A 22,645-nucleotide genomic window follows, 5' to 3' on the forward strand; every position below is an offset into this window, starting at 1 on the left:
AGAATAATTGTGGCCACTGACGCCATCAACACTGCTGCACACAGATATACGAAACTGATAAAAGTCAACGAGTTCGAATATTATTCTCTACCCCATGTCACACATGAAAGTCAGAGAAATATGGCGCAGGAACTTCAAGCGGACTTTTCACAAATATGGAAATAAAGTCAATGCAGAACACAAAGTATTGCTTTCCCGGATTAATTGCCTGAGTACAATTATTCGGCAAATTCCGCAATAAAGAATTGACCCCGAAGTTCGCAGACATAAAACCCGGGCTTAATATGTTTGAGAATACAAATACGTTGACGGGTAGACACAAATCCCGAAACTTCGTTCTTACTAAGAACAGGGAACCTGCCTGCAGTGACACTAGAAAGGCGCAAGTTCTTGCGAAACCATTTGAGGCTCAGCTCAATACCTCTCCGCCTCGAAATGATCCGGCCTTAACTGCGACTGTTAAAACGTTAATTAGAAAATTCCTTTCTAAACATTACAAAACGTTAGTGACGTTTTCGAACCAGTTACGTTCCTATTCCTGACCCCGGCACTGACATTATCTAATATGCCGATGACACCCTTATCTTCGCGTCAAACCTCCGCCCCAACAAAGCCGCCAAAGCAATAGAAAAATACTTCCACTATTGGGGCATTAGAATAAACGAGGCAAAAACGCAATTGTGTAGTTTTAGGAGACAATCTAGATACTCAGGTTCTATAAGTACCCATAAAAATGCTAAACGCTTGAAAATTAAAATCGGAATATAACAGTGAGCAATTCACGGACGATCAAATACTTGGGAGTTAAGTTTCACGAATTTCTCAAATTTAATCCGCACCTGGAACTCGCTATCAGTAAGGCACGCGGCGCGCTTAATAAGATCTAATAACTTTTTCGCAAGAAAATAGGTGTTAGTGCCAAAACCAAACTGATTCTCTACAAGACCCTGATAAGACCCATCCTCTGTTACGGAGTGCCTACGTGAATCACCTGCTCCAATCCTGCCATGAAAAATGCGAAGCGTCTAAACGCCCAATACTAAGACATTGCACCGGCCTATCTTATAACTGGAAGACTAGAAAGGTCGTGAAAAACGCCGAAGTATATCGGTGAGCAAGAGTGAAACCACTTCGAGAATATGTTCTGAATTTGATGGAAAGGTTTTTCGAGAAAACGGAAGACCACCCAAATCCACTAATTCGGCAACTCTACCAGCAGGATAGCGCATCCCCATTGGCTATATTGCTCAGGCCCTGCCAAATTATGAGTAATCACATAAAACTCTCCATCTTTTCCCTCTTTGGCACTCCTGGCATAGTAAGGATACATAAAGGATAAGCACAAGTCGCTATGGTATGCGATTTAGATTTTAAGTTTTAAGTAGTTGTAACTATCCTAAGTTAGAATTAAGCATGTAAATAGTAGTTTTTTTAAGTAAGAAAAATAAAAACCTAGGACAGTAGACAGACGAACATGAAGATCCATGGCGTACCATGTTTAATTTTATGAATAAGGTAGGCATGTATATAACATGACCACAGCTTCGAAGATGCCTTTCTCGTGACTTTTCCACAATGGGTTCGACGCTATATCGATCGCAAATGTACCCAATACAAACCAATCGGCAAGTTATACCATAGACCCTGGACAATATTTTCCCCTTCGCTACGACAAGCTAGCGTTCGATGCTTTGGTGGCTTCCCAGAAGTTCAAGCCATAGGCGATGACAGAGCAAGCCATGCTGCGATGATTGTTGGCTTAACAAAAATAATAATAATTGATGACGAAACAGTCTAATTTGGATCTGAGCCGTGAACGTGTTAAAGTACTTCATTTCAAAACGACAACGGTAGCCAGCAACGGTATTCAATCTAGATTAGAACCCCTGATTTGACCCAGGTACTTGTTCAGTGCTAAATAGTAGTATCCGAAATTCAATAACGATACTATCGCGGAGATTTAAGACTTTCTGCTGCGACAGCTTAGTAATTGTAAAAAGTAAATTGAGCGTAAAAGATACCACTTAAGGGACGCTCCTTCATCCGCGTTAGGCTGATATAGTATGTCAAGTAATTTCAAGAAAATTTCAAAATTGCGATAATTCTAGCTTCAGATCTCTTTTTATAAGTGACCTATGTGTCATCGCGATCGTGAAAGATTCCCGCAACATAAGGCACTTTAGGCAACCTAATGCTTGTACCCCGAAAATGTTTTGAAGATATGCAAGGTCTATGGAAAGCCAAAATAATATACCAAATGAAACCCCTGAATGTACTGCTGTTAACCAAGTGATCAAGCTGATTTAATTCCTGCTGTCAATATCTACATATTCACTTGCAGACGTAAAAACATGAAGGCGAGTCTCCCGCGCCTAAAAACGGGACAAATTGTACCACCTGGTCATCCAGTTTGGGGGATGGGTAGGGCTGACAACTCTACACGGAAAACAACCTGTTACGAAGGCTCGAAAGGAGCCTCGGATTGAATTCGCTAAACAACGACGAAGCCGGCAACGACAACGGAATAACGAATTTTCTTGTGGAACGTGCACTCCCTGTACAGATCGAATGCTCCCCAGCAGCTAGCCGATACCCTATCCCAATACAGGGCTGATGTAACAGTGTTGCAGGAGATGCATTGGACAGGGGCCGGTTTCCTGGATAAAAGTCACTACACCATATATTATAGCGGCCATCCAGTAAACCATGTGATCGGAATAGGTTTCTTAGTGAGCCAAAAAATGAAACCTGCTGTTATCGGCTTTGAAAACATAAGTGAAGGGTTATGCACTCTGCGCTTGCGAAGCAAATTTAGAAATATAAGCCTCATTAACGTTCACACCCCTACAGAGTCGGAGAAGAATATTCTCTAGAACAAACTCTCGAAGCCTGTCCCAGGTATGATATTAAAATCATACTTGGGGATTTTTATAGCCAAGTAGGGACGTCCCCCGTATTCAGGCGATATGTTAGCTCCCATAGCTTACATAAAAACACAAATGATAACGGACTGCGGATTATTCATTTAGCAGTGTCACACGAAAGGGTTGTTGGAAGTACCTGGTTTGTACGGAAAGCAGTCCACAAATAAACGTGGGCCCCTCGAGAAGGGACTATTCTCAACCAAATTGACCACACATTGATCAAACACCGCCACCTCTCAGACGTGATGAATGTCAGAACATATAGGGGGCCAATATAGACTCGCATCACTATCTCGTTGGCATGGTGCTCCGAGCTCGAATAACAACACCACCCAAGATCCCCTCTGACAATCAAATGAGAGTTAACACTGAAACCATCCATAACACAGCGCTCTGCAACCCCTATAAGAGGGAAATGGATGCCGCAATAACCACAGTCAACAGAGATCCTAGTGATGAAGCATCGGCAAATGATCTCCACAATCACTTGAAGAACATTATCATAAATAGGCCACAAACATACTTAGCCCCAGCCGCAAAAGGAGTCAGAACGGCTGGTTCTACGATGAATGTAAACTAGCAATGGAACGGAAGAATGTTGCATACCGAGTCAATACTCGGCAGCAATCTGCGAAGACTTACCGCGAACTCCGGCGAGCGGAGAAGCGACTTCACAGACGGAAAAGGGAAGTCTGGGAGAATCAACAGATCTGTGAACTCTAAAACTACAGGCAGCAACCACACCAGACGCGCAAGTTTTACCAACAAGTCAGCAAGATTGTACATCTCGATGCTCTTCCTGCCGGGACAAAGAGGGAAATCTGATTTCCGACAGAATGGGCATATTGGAACGATGGCATATGGGAACGATGAACTACTCAACAACCAGAACATTGGCAAGTTGAAGATCCTGCCAACTGAAGACGACGGCCAAATACTACTAGTACAGAAGAAACATTCCGTGCAATTCATCAGCTTAAAAATCATAAGTCGTCAGGAGCCGATGCAATTACAGTCGAATTGGTTAAATATGGAGGCGACCAATTACACCAAGCGATTCATCAACTTATGCTCAAGGCGTGAGACAACGAATCAATGCCTGACCACTGACAAAGAGGCATTATCTGTCTCATACATAAAAAGGGGGATATCACGCAGTGCAGCATTTATAGAGGTATCACATTGCTGACTACCATCTATAAGATATTCTCCGCTATCTTGCTAGGCCGGGTACCCCATACCCCCCTGTTGAAATATGGATATCAGTTGCATCATCTTTTCATCGACTTTAAAGTCGCCTATGAAACATAGCCAGGGTAAAATTGGACATGGTCATGAGACAATTCGGTATCCCTACGAAATTGATGACCGACTAGGCTAAGCCTAACCAATATGCGAGGCCAGATGAAAGCAGTATATCACTCTCGAGACCTTTCGACAGCAACAACCGTCTAAGACAAAGAGATGTCCTATCATGCGTCCTCTTGAACTTGGCCCTGGAAAAAGTGATCCGTGATGCTGAGGGGTACGATCCTCTTTAAAGCCGCCCAACTACTGGCGTATGCTGACGACCCGAGACGTACAAACTGCCTATATATCTATGGGTGAAAAAGGAGAGACGCCTGGCAGATTTTAGGGATATCTAATTGGTGGATGTCTGGAGTTCCTTATTAAGGGAGGACTAGACCGGATACCGGTTGTTGTGCCGTTGATGATTATGATGACTAAATTTACTGTAAAAGTTATCCATTTTCATACATACATACATTTTCACCAATGTTAATGATATATTTGAAATTTAGTATAGTAGGATTTAGGGTTTCATGATTTATGGACTAACTAGGAATAACCAGGGTTCCTACCCAAGGAATAGATTCGGGGTCACCACGGCCATCGCATCGAATGATTTATGACAGCCCTCTATCAGACAAAGCCCTACATTCGATGTTACCATTAATCCTATGTAAGGTTTGGGTATCAAAAAGCCCGCACAAAACCCACGCTCCTCCACTCGAAGAGATAGCAGAAATTATATTCATAATTTTCTATGGTCTCTAACTATCATGAACGGAGACGGAACCTTCAATAGTTTTACCATACATCTTGTAAATATACTTAGATCAATTGTTATATAATAGCTCATCTTTCTAGCGCTTTTCTTTAATTATGAGACCTTGAATTATTCCGCAAGAAGGTTCTTGGTGTTAACTGGGATTATAATAGAGTGCAATTCTCTTCATGTGCCCTTAATACTTATGGGAAATTTCCTTAAGCACTCGGAACTCATTAAGCCGACCTTATTCAATGAGAAAACCGCAATGTATAAGACATTGAGAAATATCATTAGAAATATCGTATGTAACAGCTCCAAGAATTTATCATAGAATATGGGTTATAATTAATTTTTGCATACTTATGAATATACATATATATTGTTCATTCAGAACAAATGCGCATGTAAATTATAGTGTCAGCGAACTTTTCGCGTCATTTCTTGATGATTGAGGTGAGTAAACACACATTTCTACTACAAGACTCACATCTGCTTTCACATTATTTAAATGCTGATTATGTGCATAAATGAACATGCAATTTCACACATGTTGCTTGCATATTATACAAGAAGGTTGACTGTGTGTGAATCCAATCTAATAATTTTGCAAGATTTATTGCTTAGTTGATTCTTAGAGGGTATGAAATACCCTTCCTCACATTTTATTTATATATTGTACTTTAAAATATTTGAACGAAAACCCCTTCGTACACTGTTATTCCCTCCCCTCCCCTCCTCATCTCATCGTCCCCTGAACTTTCGCAAGACTCTCTCTCAGTCCTCTTGATAATACGTTAAATATTCATCACGACTATAAAAACATACTATAAAAATTTGCCTTAAAGTACTTTGATAACGCGTTCATTGAGCCGTGGATTCGAATCTGAGTTTTCATGAACGTTTGTCTCGCTGCTTTGAGCTTATCACCTACACAGTATTAAGTACGATGATAATGAAACCGTCTGATTGAAAATTGGAAAAGTGCAAAAAAAGTGACAACAAAGAGACCGTTTGGATACTCTACAAAAAAGTGTACAGGAGACATACATTAAATTTAATTGAATTATATCTACATAAAGAGAGATGAAGTCTGGTTGGAGCTACCAATCTGAAGAACAGATCAGCTCATAATTGCTGCAGACTTCAATTCAAGGCATACTTTCTAGTGCAACATGATCACTAATCAGGATAGGCATTCTCTTGAGAATTACCCGAAGCACTCAGTAGACTGTATATTCAGTCAGTATTTGGCTACTATTGAGTACTTCATAAAGTCCGATAGAATCAGGCTTCCTTGAACAGTTGAACTGAAACTTTCTACATGTGAGCCACTCAAAGGGACAGCTGACCGCACTGAGATCATCCGCCCATATTAATTCGAACAAGTTCAAAACAGGCACACTCCCAAATCAATGTCCACCAATTAACCGTACGCAGCCCCTCACACCAGGAAGTCGATGGGGCAATCAATACAACTACTGAGATCGTAACCCAGAAACTATTGCTCACACCCTCATTCACCTAAAAGTCACACAAATCTGGGGAAGAAATGTTAAAAGTTTATTTCATAGCCACCAAACGACATTAATGCCGGATACGAAGATTACTATCCCAGACTATCTTTTTGACCACTCTAATCCCAGAGATAGTAATTAAATTCCATAATAAGCCCCCAATGTTCGAAGATTTCACTCACCACAATTTCACACACTAATCCCTCTTACAAACAAGAGAATGATCTCCAAACGTCCTTAAGCTTAGAATAATTATCCTCGATTGTCTCGATGTTTGGATAAAAGGACTCGTCTACAAAACGATTCTCCATGAATTTCCCCCCCCCCCCCCCCCTTCTCTCTAACTTAACTGGCATTCAGTTTCTTCAAACGTAAATATTATAGTTCTACATCAGCATAGGAGGGAAAATCCTAGACTTGTACGTTGTAACATCAGAAGTACCCCCAGGATTCTATTTCTGGATCTACATTGTACAATACAGTTGGTATTCTCAATTAACGATTGAAGTAACTAGAGCATCACCTAGCTTTGTGTATTCAAAAGCAGATACTTTAGATCTATATCGATAAAAGATCAAAAAGAATTAAACTGAAGATTGAGAACCCTAAAATCGTCAGAATGTTGGAACAAAATTATAAGCGAATGTGAATTTCACCCCGCACCTCAAGGAAGCCATTGCTAAAGCAGATGACCTGGAGAAACTTTCACCACTCTTCGTCGTTACGACAAATCATATTCGTTAACATCTTTAGAGGTTAGGAGATTATAGAGCACTGTCGTTAGGTTGAAAATAGTTTTAAGAGTAAGTAAAGTCGATAAAGTTCGGGGATAATTATCAATTAATTATGTACTTCCACTATGCTAAATCCTACCTGATCTCTCTTGGTGACAGGTCCCGCGATAGGCCGACCAAGAAAATGCATACAATATCGTTACAAACATGATAATCGGATTGAGTCACAAGCCTCGGAGAAATGGACCGGGGAACTCGTAAGAGCAGTTCGGAAAGGGCGCATTGATATCTACGCTCTCCAAGAAACCCGATGGTCTGGTGCCAAAAGCTGCGACCACAGTTAGATACTAGACAGCTACCTCACTCCCCCTTGCCCCTCAAGGAGGGGAATCAGTGCGAGTACACACGATTTCAAATTGTTTTGCCCTTGAGCATGAGCGAGATGTACCAAAAACCCGATCAGCTGTGTTTGACATACCGCCCGGACTTGCCAATGTATTGGTGAGATTGGCAAATTTTTTCTTATGTATAAGTGAATACGTGAAACAACTTTTTGCTATATGGGTGACCACGCTGTAGTATCAGCAGAAGCTTACCGATCTCTCTCTTACCAATACGATTTGACGAAGATTATGCCTTTTCCTTGTTTAGCGTCTCTGATGTGTACAGATAAGCTTCTGCAAGCAAATTTGCAAGTGGGGTCATTTTTCTAAGGGTACTGCCTATAGTAGATCTACTGTGGCTGCGACATTGAACGCGAACGCGGTAAAAATGGCTATAAACTTCTCTAATTTGGTAACCCACACACTCAATATGGTGTTGGCATTGCCATCTCAGAGGGTTTCCGTGATGCCAATAAAGAAGTCGAACGATTTGATGATCGGCTGATGAAGCTCACCATTATATCCGCTGATCACACTATTCACTTCTTCACCGGGTGCGCACCACAGACAAGTCAACATGATGCCGAGGAAGATGCCTTTTGGCAACTTTTCGATGAAAAGACTTGTCACGTGCCTGCTGACGACTATATTATTATTGCCGACGATCTTAATGGCCATGTGGGTGAAAAGACAGACGGTAACAGGTGCCATGGGGGAAAGTGCTTTGGAGCGCGCAATGAGGGTGGCGAGCGTATAATCGATTTTGCGGACACCCATGACCTTATACTTACGAACGCATGGTTCATCAAACGATTGTCTCATCTTCCTACATTTTATAATGTGAGCAGTAAAACGCAAATCGACTTTATTCTCATAAGACGCCACCATTTTACCACTGTCACTAATTGCAAAGTCGTTCCCTATGAGACCATCGCAGCTCAACATCGGCCGTTGATTGCCGTCCTGCGAATTAATCCACCGAAAAAACAGCGTGAGGAACGCACTGGCTCACGGCGCATCAAATGGTGGCGATTTGGTGAGAAGAAAGAAGAAACAATCTCACTCATACGATTGCCGACCATTACGGGGTCACCAAGCCGGGTAAGCGGTACATCAACTGAGATACTTGGCTTTGGAATGATGATGTTGAAATGAAGGTCCGTGAAAAGAAACGCCTCTACCACAAATTTCTCGACGATAAAACGCTTGCTAATTGGCAAATTTATAAGAATGCCAACCGGGGAGGAAAGAAAGCAGTCTCTGTCACCCGAGCAAACCATTACAAAAATCTTTACGATAAACTGGACACTCGGGATGGGGAGAGAGATCTGTATCGACTTGCTAAAAGCCGTAACGAACGTACACGAACACTTCTGTTGCGTTAATGACAAGAACGGTACTTCGCTTACCAGCCGTCGAGCCGGAACGGACAGATGGCGAGAATACTTCGAGCAGATTTCAACTGAAGAATTTGCTCATCCTCCACTTCCACAATCATTGCCGACATTTGGACCAGTTCCACCTGTTAGCGCAACTGAAGTCGAGGAAGCAAGAAAACGAATGAAATCGGGGAAAGAAACAGGATCTGACGACATCGCATCTGAGCTCTGCAAAGCAAAGAACTGGGACCCAACAATGTAGCTCAGTGAATTCTTTAATCGGGTTATTCAAGAAGAAAGAACACCATCTGACTGGCAAGAAAGTACCATTGTCCCAATATGGAAAAGGAAAGGTAGTCCAGCAGAATGTTTAAATTACCGTCCGGTCCGATTACTTTCCCATACCATAAAGATTTTTGAACGCATTTTTGACAACCGTATTTGCGAAATCGTTGAAATAACAGTCAATCAAGCCGAATTTGCCAAAAACTGCGGAACTACTGACTCGATACACGCTGCGCGGTTACTCATGGAGAAACACCGTGAGAAGCATCGCCCTTTTTACATTGCATTTCTGGATCTGGAGAAAGCGTTTGACCGTGTGCCACACGAACTAATCTGGTATGCTTTACGACAACACTTAGTGCCAGAAGAACTCGTGCGCTGGGTTCAATTGCTCTACCACAATCCGAAAAGTAAAGTTCGAAGTATGGCGGGTGTATCAAAACCGCTTCATGTCTCTGTTGGTGTTCATCAAGGAAGCGCCCTCCCACCACTCCTCTTTGTTCTTATTATGGACACCGTCACACGGGATATCCAACGTCCAGCGCCCTACACACTGCTTTATGCAGATGATGTTTTCCTAGCATCTAATAGCAAAAATGATCTCGAGCAACTTGTCCAAAAATGCAACGATCGGCTCATACAATACGGTCTAAATAAAACTAAATTTTTACGACTGATCCCCATGAAACAGGCACAATCACTGTCAGCGGCAGTGATCCGCCTAGAACTGAGCGATTGAAATGCCTAGGGTCAACGCTATCAGGCAACGGAGAACTGCGTTATGAAATTGCTTCACGCATTAACGCAACCTGGATGAAGTGGCGTTCCACAACTAGTGTTCTTTGTGATCGACGTATCAACGAACGTCTCAAATCTAAAATTTACCGCAATGTTGTCCATTCTGTCGCTCTCTATGATGCTGAGTGTTGGCCAACTATAAAAGACAATGAACAGCGTCTTGCGGTAATGGAGATGAAGAAGTTACGTTGGACTAGTGGCGTGACACGTTTAGATCACATCCGAAATGAGGATATCCGCGATCGTTATAGGGTTGCACCGATCGGGTAAAAGTTGCGAGAGAGGCGTCTTCGATGGTATGGTCACGCAATTCGTGCAAACGAGAATTCACTGAACATCGAAGTCGATGGTAAACGACCAAAAGGCAGGCCTAAACAACGGTGGCTTGATACGCTGGATGGGGATTTAAAAGCCTCAAGATTGCACCCAGATGAGGCATTCGATAGAGCCAAATGGCGAAACCGATCACGACGGCCAACCCCGCTTGTGAACGGGACAAAGGCTAAAGAAAAACAAAGATGTATTAACAGAAAGTTGTGGGAAAGTTGTACAACAAAATTTTAGAAAATACTCCAAAAGATCGAACCTCGGAAAACATGTAAAGTTCCGGCAACGAAAATCTAAGGATCTTACACAGCTAGATACTTTACAAAGACTATTCCAACTCCAGGTATCTCGAGGTTTCATCTAATAATAACCAATTCGAGTTGTGACTTCGGTCAATACATCCATATAACAATGCTAGCCACGAAAATAGGCAACCATATAAAGTTTATCATCTTATCTGGTTGCCTATTCTCTGAAACAAATAAAAGACAGAAACCACTCACCGTAAACAATTGCTGCGCAGCAGAGCCATGATACTAAACTCCAACCATTCATTGTGCTAAATCCTTTTTATAGCTTATCTCCTAAAGAATAAATAAATATTTTTCGGTCTAAATAAAGGTACTCAAAATTTTTAAACTTTTGACACTTCACGATTCAAATCTGACCGCATTATTTCATTCATTCACTCGGCCACTGGACGAAAACTGAACACCCGAAATTTGAGGTAATAAATGAATTGATGAATTGTTTCATGTAGAATACAGAAATATCTCATCTTCCAAAATGGTTTCCAAAGCGTCCATCAAGAAAGCGAAGAGACGATCCTTTAGATGTAGTGTCCTGTAAAGAGAAACAACAGGAATCTTAGAAAATTTTATATTATTGTGCTCAATCATTACATAAATATTGATTTGTAATATTAGAAAGAAAGGAACTAATAAATTAGAAAACTAACCCATAGTTCTAGCGTTCTTATAAAAAATGTTCCAGAGGATCATTTCTGAACATTGACGAATGCTTGTCAGCCAACAAAGGTACGGTTATGGAACAAAATGGTTACCCTGAAGCAGTAATCACATACTATACTAAACTTACCAAGCTTTATGTTTATATTATGATTTATAATGCCGTAATTTATGTGATCTTCAGAATGAACATGCATTGTAGAGACTCCTATAGGAGTTACAAGGTTCACTTTGTGCTGCCTATATTAAGAACCTTACTCTTACTCATACTTTTTAACTAAAAATACTTCCAAACGGGATTATATTTGCTAGGACCCTCCATTTAGGACACCATATATAAGAGTTATAGGTGGTCGAACGTAGTATAATTCCCAGGACGAAACGTGGATTGGTACCCACGATGGAGCATAAAATCTGGGAAACGCCGGCTGAACTAACACCAACAGCTCTACTACCAAACCCTATCTCCACCTCCACATGGTGACCGCTGGGAGATCTTTCTTAACGAAAAGCTGCAGATGTAGAAGGATGAAGACGAGTGTCCCGCGCCCAAAAACGGGACAAATTCTACCGACTGGACCTCCAGGTTTGGGGGTTGGGCAGGGTTGACAACCCTACACGGAAAACAACCTGTTACCAAGCCACAAAAGGAGCTTCGGACTGAATTGACAACAAAACGACGCACCCGGCAACGTAAACGGAATAGCGATTTGCGCATTTTCCCCTGAAACGTGCACTTCCTGTACAGATCAAATGCTGCCCAGCAGCTAGCGGATACCCTGTCCCAATATAAGGCTTAAGTAACAGCATTACAAGAAATCTGCTGGACAGGGACCGGAACAACCACTACACCGTATATTATAGTGGCCATCCAATAAACCATGTGCGCGTAGTAAGTTTCTTAGTCAGCCGAAAAATGAAAACATAAGCGAATGGCTGTGCACGCCGCGCTTTCGAGATGATATCAAAATCATACTTGGTGATTTTAGTATTCTGAAGATACGTTGGCTCCCATAGCTTACATAAGGATACCAATGATAACAGACTGCGGATCATTCAACCAGCAGTGTCACACGAACTGATTGTTGGAAATATCTGGTTAGCGCAGAAAACCGCCCACAAACAAACGTGGGCCTCAGACGGGACCACTTTCAACCAAATTGTTCACGTGTTGATCGAACACCACCACTTTTCAACCTTGATAAATGTCAGAACATAGAAGGAGCGCCAAAATATACTCGGATTATTATTTCGTTGGCATTGCGCTCCGAGCTCGAACACAACAGCAGAATCCCCTCTGACAATCAGGTGAAAGTTAACGCAGAAGCCACCAACAATACAGTCCTTCGCAACACCTATAAATTGGAATTGGATGCAGCAATAACCACAGTCGACAGAGATCCTGGAGATGATGCATCGGCACCTGAAGAACGTTATCATAAATATGGCCACAAACATAATTGACCCCAGCCGGAAAAAGAGTCGGAACAGTTGGTTCGACGATGAATGTAAGCAAGCAACGGAACGAAAGAATGCTGTATACTGAGTGATGTTGCATGCCCAAAGACCGCGGGCAGGCGCAGAGACTTATCACGAACTCCGTCAAGCGGAGAAGCGACCTCACAGACGGAAAAAGAAAGCCTGGAACAACCAATAGATCTGTGAACTCCAAAAGTACAGAGAGCAACCGCACCAGGCGCACAAATTCTACCAACAAAGTCATTAGTATAAAACCTTATACACTTCGATACTCACTCTGCCGAGAAAAAGAGAAAAATCTGATTTCCGACAGAATGGACATATTGGAGCGATAAGTTGCGTACTTTGAGAAACAGCTCAACAACCAAAATATCGGCGAGTTGGAGGTCTCACCAACTGAAGACGACGGGCAAGTAATGCCACCACCAAGTATTGAAGAAGCAGTCTGTGCAATTCATCGGCTTAAAAGCCGGAGCCGAACTGGTTAAATATGGAGGCAACCAACTACACCAAGTGGTTCATCAACTGATCCTCAAGGTGTGGGACAGCGAATCAATGCCTGACAACTGGCAACAAGGCATTATCAGTCCCATACATAAAAAGGGGGAAATCACGCAATGCAGCAGTTATAGAGCCTATCTTGCTTTACCGGGTAGCTCCATAAACCCAGAATATGGTAGGCCCATACCTAAGAGGCTTCACTCCAGGTAAACCAGCGTCAAATCAGATTTTCACGTTGCGGCAAGCGATGGAAAAACTGTTGGAATATGGACATCAATTGCATCATCTTTTCATCCATTTCAAGACCGCCTACGATAACATAGCCAGGGTAAAACTGTACACGGCCATGAGATAATTTGGTATCCCAACGAAATTGATAAAACTAACTAGGCTAACCCTGACCAATGTGCGAGGTCAAATAAAAGCAGCAGGATCACTCTCGAGACCATTCGAATTCAACAACGGTCTAAGATATGTGTTCTCTTTAACCTGGCCCTGAAAAAAGTAATCCGTGAAGCTGAGATCTTGGGCTGCACATCATTGAATGCAGGACGAAATACATAGTGGCAACGTCAGCTTCAAAAATGAAAGAACCAACAATCGCACTGGTCAAACGAAAAAAATAAGGATAGGAGACTTTGAGACGGTTGATAACCTCTCATATCTAGAGCCAAAAATCACAACCGATAAGAGCTACGACGATGAAATCCGCGCAAGGTTGTTGGCAGCCAACAGAGCCCGTTTCAATTTCCAAAAACTGTTCCGCTCGAAACTTTTCACAATAGGGTCAAAGCTCTCACTGTACAAAACAATGATCTTGCATCTTGCTGTCCTTATGTATTCTTCAGAGACTTGGGTTCTTAGCAAGAAAAATTGCGAACTCTTTACCGCGTTAGAGAGAAGATTTCTCCGAAGAATTTTCGACCACCTACATAAAGATGGACGATTCCGTAGCCTATAAAACGACGGAAACTATGAGCGATACGTTGACCATCTGGTTGTGAATAAAATCCGGTTCAATAGGTTGCAGTGGGCGGGTCACTTAATTGGTATGAATGAGGATGATCCAACCAGGAATATTTATAACGGTAATATCTATGATAGAAAAAGAAGACGAGGTAAACTCAGCCTGAGTTGGAACGATGGCGTTTTCAGGGATATCGAATTGGTGGACCTCGGCACAAAACCGGGATATCTGGAATTCCTTATTAAGGCAGACCTAGGCCGGAACCGGTTATGGCGCCATTGGTGATGATGATATATAAGAGTTTATAAATTTAAAATATTATTCACGCTATGGAATATATCAAGCAAATTGTCAGTAGACTTCAGAGAACCTCAATAAACTCCAAAGTACATCAAACAAAATCCCCTCGAAAAAACTTATAAAAATCTTTGTTTGGGATATGAGGGATCCTAAGTCCACAACTACTTGTTATTGGACCGGACCTAGCTGTGTTTTGCTTTTTGTTGCCCGTAGGGCTTCTTCTAAAGATAACTAACCAAAGGCATTTTTTCAGATGGCCTACTAGCGGGATCTTTTCAGATTTTTATGCAATTTTTTAAGCAGATGATGAAGTATTCGAATAGTAAGCAGCAGATGTATCCTTATGTACCGAGAACAGTAGAAAAGTAGGGCTTAAGAGAGTGTAAACCACAAATAGAGGTTGCCAAGCCGGCTTCATTCTCTCATTCGAGAGGTCATCTTTTACTCTCTTGTGATTCCACAGGTAGTGGTAATAGAAACGGCAATGTTCCTATTATCGCTCACAATACCGGGTGCTGCTGTTAATGCAAATTGGTAAATAGGAAATGTGATTGGGTTCCAGTGAATCAAACCTTGATAAAAGAAGATAAACTTAAACAAGCCGGGAAACCGGAAGCTGGACGCTTAAGACGTGAAAGGTTTTATGTATTTCTTTTATAAAGAAATTTGAGTTTGCAATTCTCCCGTTAGTACGTAGCACTTAATATATGCATATATTATGTGAAAATATCTAATTTCAAGTGATATTGTCATTCAAAGTCTTGAATTTGCAAAGAAGCGACAAATTTGACCAATTATAACTTTATTACTAATAGTGCGATTTCGTCCAAACTTGGTAGGATCATCATCTATATTATATCCTACATTACTTCCTAGTACTAGGATGGCTGGGAACTCCCCCCAGCCAATTACTAAAAATTATAGTAATATACTATTATTAACTTCATTTGAACAGATATCGGTATGTAGGGTATTTCAGAGCCTAGGCACCATCTAGTGACAGCCTCTTGAGTTTTTTCAGATTTTTTCGGTTGGGTAGTTTCTGAGAATGGGTTCGTTAAAGAAATGTCAAAACTAAGACCGACTTCGAGAAGTACTAACCGAGACCTTTCATTTGATATTCCCCACAACTATATTTGATGAAAAAACATTTACACACCCCCTTGGGGCATGTATGGCGACCCCCTCCCTTAAATTCCACTTGGAATTATATTGTTCACTGTATGACTGAGCGTTTCCAGTTCCCATCACATTTTCCGGGCTTGTGAAAGGTTCCGGTCTTCGCGCGGATCGAATTCATTCATTATAGGCTGTTTTCTTTGCCTTCTTCCAAATAGCTTTCGACGGATTGGGTTGTCTTAGGGTCTAGGCATAGGTCGATCCTGTTGCAACTTCAACAGAGACTGTCTACGGTCACAAAAAAAATTTCAAGGGACAGAAGCGACAATGACTTCACTCACATTCCTGAACTAGCTAGCATAGTACATGCATGCCTCTGCCCTCTTAATCGACAAGAGTCACCTAACGGGTCGTGTAACCACCTCATGCACCCCGATATCTATCGAAAACCTGAAAAAAAAATATTATTTAAGTCAATTTGATTCGCCACCGATTAAACGACGTAAAAGCCCTGCACAATCTTACAACAATCTAAAGTTTCTTAATAATTTTCCACCTTCAACACTTCCATTTTCCAACCAACTATGAATTTTAACAATATAGTTCAGCACAATAACACCACTTCCCAAAATTTCTCACATGCTTGTTTGTATTTTGGAGATACTTTAGAGCAAAATAGTGATCCCCCGGCATAAAAACCCTAAGAGAATGATTGTCGCACGGCTCAAATTCATTGTGTAGGATCCAGAATCAGCTGACAACTCAGATGGATTTAGAATTTAGTCAGTGCCTACCTCATTCTATGATAGCAATTAATGAACTTTGACCCACTTTGTTAATAATGGAAGGATTTCTATCAAACTTTGCACCATCGATTGATCTGATGATAACCTTTTTAGGGAGGCGGAGAAAATGTAACTCTGTGTTAGTATGAAGGGAGCTCACAGTTTGTATTCACACCGGACCAATTAGAGCACAACTGCCACTTTTTGGTGAACCCGCAGGTGGTCGTAAATCGTTGGATGGCCCAAGACGGACGTGAAGGATAAACTACTCATCCACCATGATGAGCAGCAGAAAACGTGGAAGGAAACCAATAAAGTTCCACATTTTGCGAATAATTTCCCACCTTGCCATGCGACCATCTTCTCCAAGCAGAATGGAAATTATCTTTGCTATCCAATGAAGTAGAACCGCTGCTCTTGACTATCTCCAGACAGAGCGAAAATAATCCTGTGAGACATCAAAAAACACTTTGAAAGCCTTACAACATAGAGCATTGTGGAAGTGTTTTTCCAAATTTCGAGAAGGCTTCGAACAGCATCAATAAGGAGAATATCTGGAATACTCCATCAAGGCAAGATATTCCGCAGGAGCTAAAAGTTGTTATCAGAGCGACATATTACGGGTATTAAGTAAGTGCCAATCATTTATTTGTACTTGCTGTGTGAGTCGCGAAGTACAATCCAGATGGAAATTCGTCTGATTCAGACAAGGACTACTGTCTACTGTCTACATTTGGCATAGACATAGACTTTATCTGAAACAGAAATTTAGCTGAGACAGACATTTGTCTGTTCGACGTCTGACACAACAGTTTACTGAAACATTTATCCGAGACATACATTTGTCTGTCTGATGTTTGAAATAGGTACAGATATCTGTTTTTCCCAATTGTGTTAATTTGCACGGAAACACAGTTTCAACTAACAAGGAAACCAACTGTTAGTTCCTCTGTTCATCGCAACCAATCCACGGTTGCACGATTTCATGATTACGTGAGTAATCAGTGATTACATCATGCAACCACTTTGACGTGACACTGGGATCCAAAGTCTAGAATTTGCGCAGAAGCGACAATTTTGACCTATAATAACTTTGTTACGGCTTTACGGTTTCTTACAAGGGCAGAGGCATCTTCACATCTACCTTGGGAGCAGCATGACCGAAGCGCAGATGTTAAATCCCCCTTTATATAATTCGCAAAACACGAGATGATTGCAAATTATATTGAGCGTAAATTCACCGATTTAGCCCAAAAGCTTGACCAGAGCTGAAAATATTTTGTTTAAGGATTGAGGGACCCTACTTGATGTCGGACCGGACCATATAGGGAGCAACTTGCTCCTTCTTTTTTGGGCAACGGACCCTTCGTTTTGGGCTTAGCACCCAAACTTAAAAGTAGTAAGCGAAGACGCAGCCACGCTGCTCCCAGGGCAGTGTTGAGGCTGCTGAATACGACGAGAAACCTCGGTCCTGGAAAAAAACCGTAAAGCGGTTTTCGCCTACTATTTTTTGAAGTTTGGTAGTTAAGCCGAAAAGTTGTAAGAAATTGATAAGAGGAAGCAAGTTGTGAACAGTATTAAAGCACCATCCGTAATTACCCATACCATATGTGGAGTAATCCCGGGCAACAGAGGTTATATTCTCGATCATGATTTTGATTTTATTTTGAAAATTTATTTATGTTGATTTTAAGGACATAAAAGTGATTAGTTTAAGTAGACATTAAATAGTAAATAACTTTTGTAACTTCATATAATTTGGTTTAATTTCAGTTCTCTTTTAAGTATTAGCCATTACTCCACTTTTCCCTACTTCTACTACGTTAAAAAAATGTGCTTAGTGGATAGAATTTTAAAGATTCCCACCTCTTAAAAAAATCTATTCGGTCTCCGTCGGAATATGACCCTTAAGAAATGGCTCTTGATTTGAAGAGGGAAGCAAGCAGGGTCGGACTGAAAAAAAAAATACCGTGAAACCAAAGTTTCCAGTCTGGCTGTTCACCGCAATCTATTATTTTGGATGTCCATATGAATTTCTTCTTTGCGAACGATGAAATGATAGCGTCTAATTATCACCAATCATCCAACAATAGAAGCTAGAACATGAGGGCTTCGTTTTCAGCTAATAAAAATATTTAAAATGTAGAATGGTAAGCTAGAATATAAAATTGACACTTATTGGTTAATTGGTAAAAATAGGACAGATTCTAAATTACAAACTAACAGTGGTACATATTTTCACTTTTAACTGGCATTTTTGCATATTGGTCCGATTTCTTCCCATTATAACACTTTCGTTTTGGTTCGGGTTCTATTATTAATATTGAAATCACCGAGCTAACAAGTGACAGCTGCTAATGCAATAAAAATGCAGCTTAACCTAGTTAAAGGGGAATTGCATTTGGGCATTATTCGGAAACCTATTTTTCATTATTTCACTTTTCTAATTCTCGAAAATCCTCGTTCGTTTAGGAAGTGTAACGGAGAAAATGTGGCTTTGATTCTAGCTTACAGTGAATAAAGTAAAAAAAGCTACATAAATATTTTTATTGGAAACATGCTTTCGAGATCGGTTCTAAAATTTAAAATAAATCGATTATCAATTGCCTCTTATGGCAATAAGCCAACAAAAAGGATTCCTTTTAAATCCAACAATATTTTTTTTGTTTTCCTAATTTTGGTCAAAGAATCAAAACACGACTTCTTCAGGTCCCTCAAAAGTATGGCGTTGCTCTGGATATTTTACCAAATCTTGTTCTATGTTCAAGTGAATATTCCATTATGTAAATGAAAATTTCATTATGTAAAGCGGGATAAACCGAAATACTCCTGTAATGACTAAAGACCACCAAAGTAATGTGAGCTTTGACTTTTCTCCATCAGTCAATAGTCATGTTAAAGACGATGAGACGAATAATCATCATCAATGTATCGCAATTAATTTTTAAATTTTATATGATATGTAAATGTTTATCTTGTAGAAGTACCGTATCGATAGTGCTATCTATACACCTGTTATTTGGCTTTCAAAAGTAGAAGCAATTATGACGTCAATCGACAACGTTTAAACCGAGGAGGTTCATCATTTGAACAAAAATATGTTTCTTGTAAAGAATTAGTATTCGAAGATAAAGTGATTTCCGTTATAACATGATCAAATGCATTAATTATATATCTATCTATTAGGCAAAAAATGGTAACCTGTAGATAAATGAACATTTTCACAGCAGTAGTTGCATAACTGAAAATTTTGAGAACAGTGTACATATTCGTGATGAAGCAAAATTATAGCCACGGAGAACCTGAAACATAAAGGAACAATAATAATTCCAAACAGAATGAAGATGAACCAGCAGCACTCGTACTTTAAGAGAGCACTGTGAATTATAATAGAGCGGATAAGTACAAGTTTTCCTACTTTATGTAGAAGAATTTAATCATTTCTATTAGCTGCCAAGCTAATTCGAGCAAAACGGTAATTCCCAAAAAGTTATTAAAGATCTTGATGAGTTCATTGGCTTGGACATCCTCCTTGCCACATTTGCAAAACTAGCACGACAGCGAATATAACTCATACGGATTACCTGTGCTCGAAGTTGATTGCAACTACCATCGATTTTCAAAAAATCATTTGGAACTAGGTTCCAAGTTTACAATTGCCAGCCCTACCTTTCGCTGCTTAGAATTGCCAATTCGCAATAAATATGAATTGATTAGCGAATTAGGACAAACATTGCTGTAAATAACGTCATCACTGCGGACTTCATCGTTGTTATTGGACACATGACATCTTTACTCAGATGTTTGAGATTGCATACAGAACACCATCTTGCTTTCTCAGAAAATAGTGAAACAAGTCGGAATACCGGAAGCTCGTGCTTCGGGTATAAAGGTTTTGTGTTCATCTTATCTAAGAAATTTCAACGCATATTTTTCTACCCATATACAGCTACAAAATTACGAGACATACGTACATATTACAGCCGTAGATGTTACGCTCACCCTAAACAAACAAACTGCCTATTTTCGAATACTGTACACATATAGGCACGTATATAAATTGATAGTTCCCATATTTCCGATTTACTTCTTATATCTATCTGAATTAGGCTCTACCCGCAAAGTTCATTAGCACGCATATACTATATACCTACATACACACATGTCTCGTTGGAATAATTGATATTCATATACAAATGATTAAAGAACTAAAACAAAATAATTCTTTTCCACCCAATTCATACGAACTTACTTCGTTGTGGTATTGACAAATTGATATGTGATGATGACGTCATGCAGGTTGTAGAGTGCACGAAATTCACAAAAAATTGTAAAGTTTTACCCCCTATAACTTTGTTACTAATAGTTGGATTTTCTTCAAACTTGACCAAATTGTGCACTATGTTCTTCATTATACGTATGCCAAATTTTGTACTTCTGGGATGAACATGAGGGGGGTGCCGAGTAAATTTCTAAAATGTGGAAATATACTATTATTAACTTTATTTGTGCAAATATCGGAACCGGATATATTTTGAGGCCTAGATTTCGTAGAGATGCACTACTGAGATTTTTTTCAGATTTTTCGGTTGGATAGGTTCTGAGAACGAGACCTGTTACACTTTTCGGGGGTCATATATTGAGCCCTGACTCCCCTATGTTTGACCCAATATCAAATATTGAACCAGATTCGAAAAGTACTAATTGAGACCTTTCATTTGATACCCCACATGGCCACATTTTATGAAAAAAAATTTTGCACCCTCCTTTCACATGTATGGGGAGCCCCCCCTTAAACTTAACACAAAATGGCGTCAGTTGCTGCATGTAAAGGGAACGGTAGATCACACATACCAATTTTTGTGACAATCGGTTCAGCCGTTTCCGAATAAATCGGCTGTGACAGACAGACGGACAGACAGACAGACAGACAGACAGACAGACGGACAGACAGACATCGAATCGATTCTAATAAGGTTTTGTTTCACACAAAACCTTAAAAAGGAGAGGGGTCAGGCTACAGTTTGACATTGACAGAACCAAGTTTCCCAATCTGGCCCACAGCACTCGTTATCTCTTTTGATGAGGTCAAAATAAGTTTATGTACCTACCCATAGAGGTAGCCCTATTCTACAGAAGCAACTGCAGCGCTAAATCGCCTTCATTATTTTGTTTGAAATCATAATACAATTACCTCGACAGAAGGGATTAGCCCTATCAGTTAAAACCTTCCAACACCAACACCTAAGCTCAAGTCTAATTACCCTTTGGGAAAAAAATTGCACCTAGGCATGATAAGTAGGGAAACCGACAACTAAACGCTTCAGATATGAAAGGTTTTGTTGATTTTTTATGTATAGAGCATAGTGCATGTTGAATATATCCAATATTCAATTCGATGGGGTGCCGACATTCTATCTCGTGGGGAATAGTAATTTGACGTAACAGGGGCAAATTTGACCTAACATAATTTTCTTAAAAATAGTAGGATTTCAAAACTTCCCAGTATGATGCCTCCTAACAAAGTTTTTTCTTAGCTGTGAGGTTCGCGGCAAATTTTCAAAATATTATTATATACTGTTATTATTCTTATTTGAGCAGATAATGTAACGAGTATTTTCAGGTCTAGATACCATGTGGACGGACCACCATGATTTTTTTTCCATATCTTTGCATTGGGTAGTCTCTGAAAATGTTTCGGACCTCCACACTTCTCCCCTTGGCAATCAAGTTCAAAACAAATATCTGCTTTGAAAAGTACTAATCGAGGCCTTTCGTTTGATATCCCAGATAGCTACATTTGATGGAAAAAATTGTACATCTCCCTTTTGCATGCCTTAATCCCACCCCCGGTTAGGTCTCGACATACATCCTTATGAAATTATGCTGTCGCAAAATTTGAAGCCGGACGACCATAGACAATACCGAGGGCTCGCTAATTGTAAATGTTAGGCGGAGATTCGGAATAAAATGATATTCTGGGACGAGACCCAACAGAATTGTCGTTATTCGAGCGATCACAATTCAACGAACGATTCAATCGAACAGCATCAATCCATCCTTAAAGATTGACAATTTGATACGGCTTATGGCTTTGCGACATCGCCGCACCTTATTTCTTTCGAAATG

General features: G+C 40.4%; 1 protein-coding gene across 2 annotated transcripts in view; it reads right to left on the reverse strand.

Moving 5' to 3' along the window:
* The window catches only part of LOC119650618, a 147,477-nt gene that overhangs the window by 107,314 nt on the left and 17,518 nt on the right, over nt 1–22,645 (reverse strand). For both annotated transcript variants that reach the window (XM_038053515.1, XM_038053507.1), the window contains exon 2: nt 10,901–11,240. In XM_038053515.1, coding sequence (XP_037909443.1) covers nt 10,901–10,952 — 52 coding nt within the window. In that variant the 5' untranslated portion in view covers nt 10,953–11,240. The remainder of the gene's footprint in view (nt 1–10,900; nt 11,241–22,645) is intronic.

The sequence above is a fragment of the Hermetia illucens genome, chromosome 1 (assembly GCF_905115235.1).
Source record: "Hermetia illucens chromosome 1, iHerIll2.2.curated.20191125, whole genome shotgun sequence".
Taxonomy (NCBI): Eukaryota; Metazoa; Arthropoda; class Insecta; order Diptera; family Stratiomyidae; genus Hermetia; species Hermetia illucens.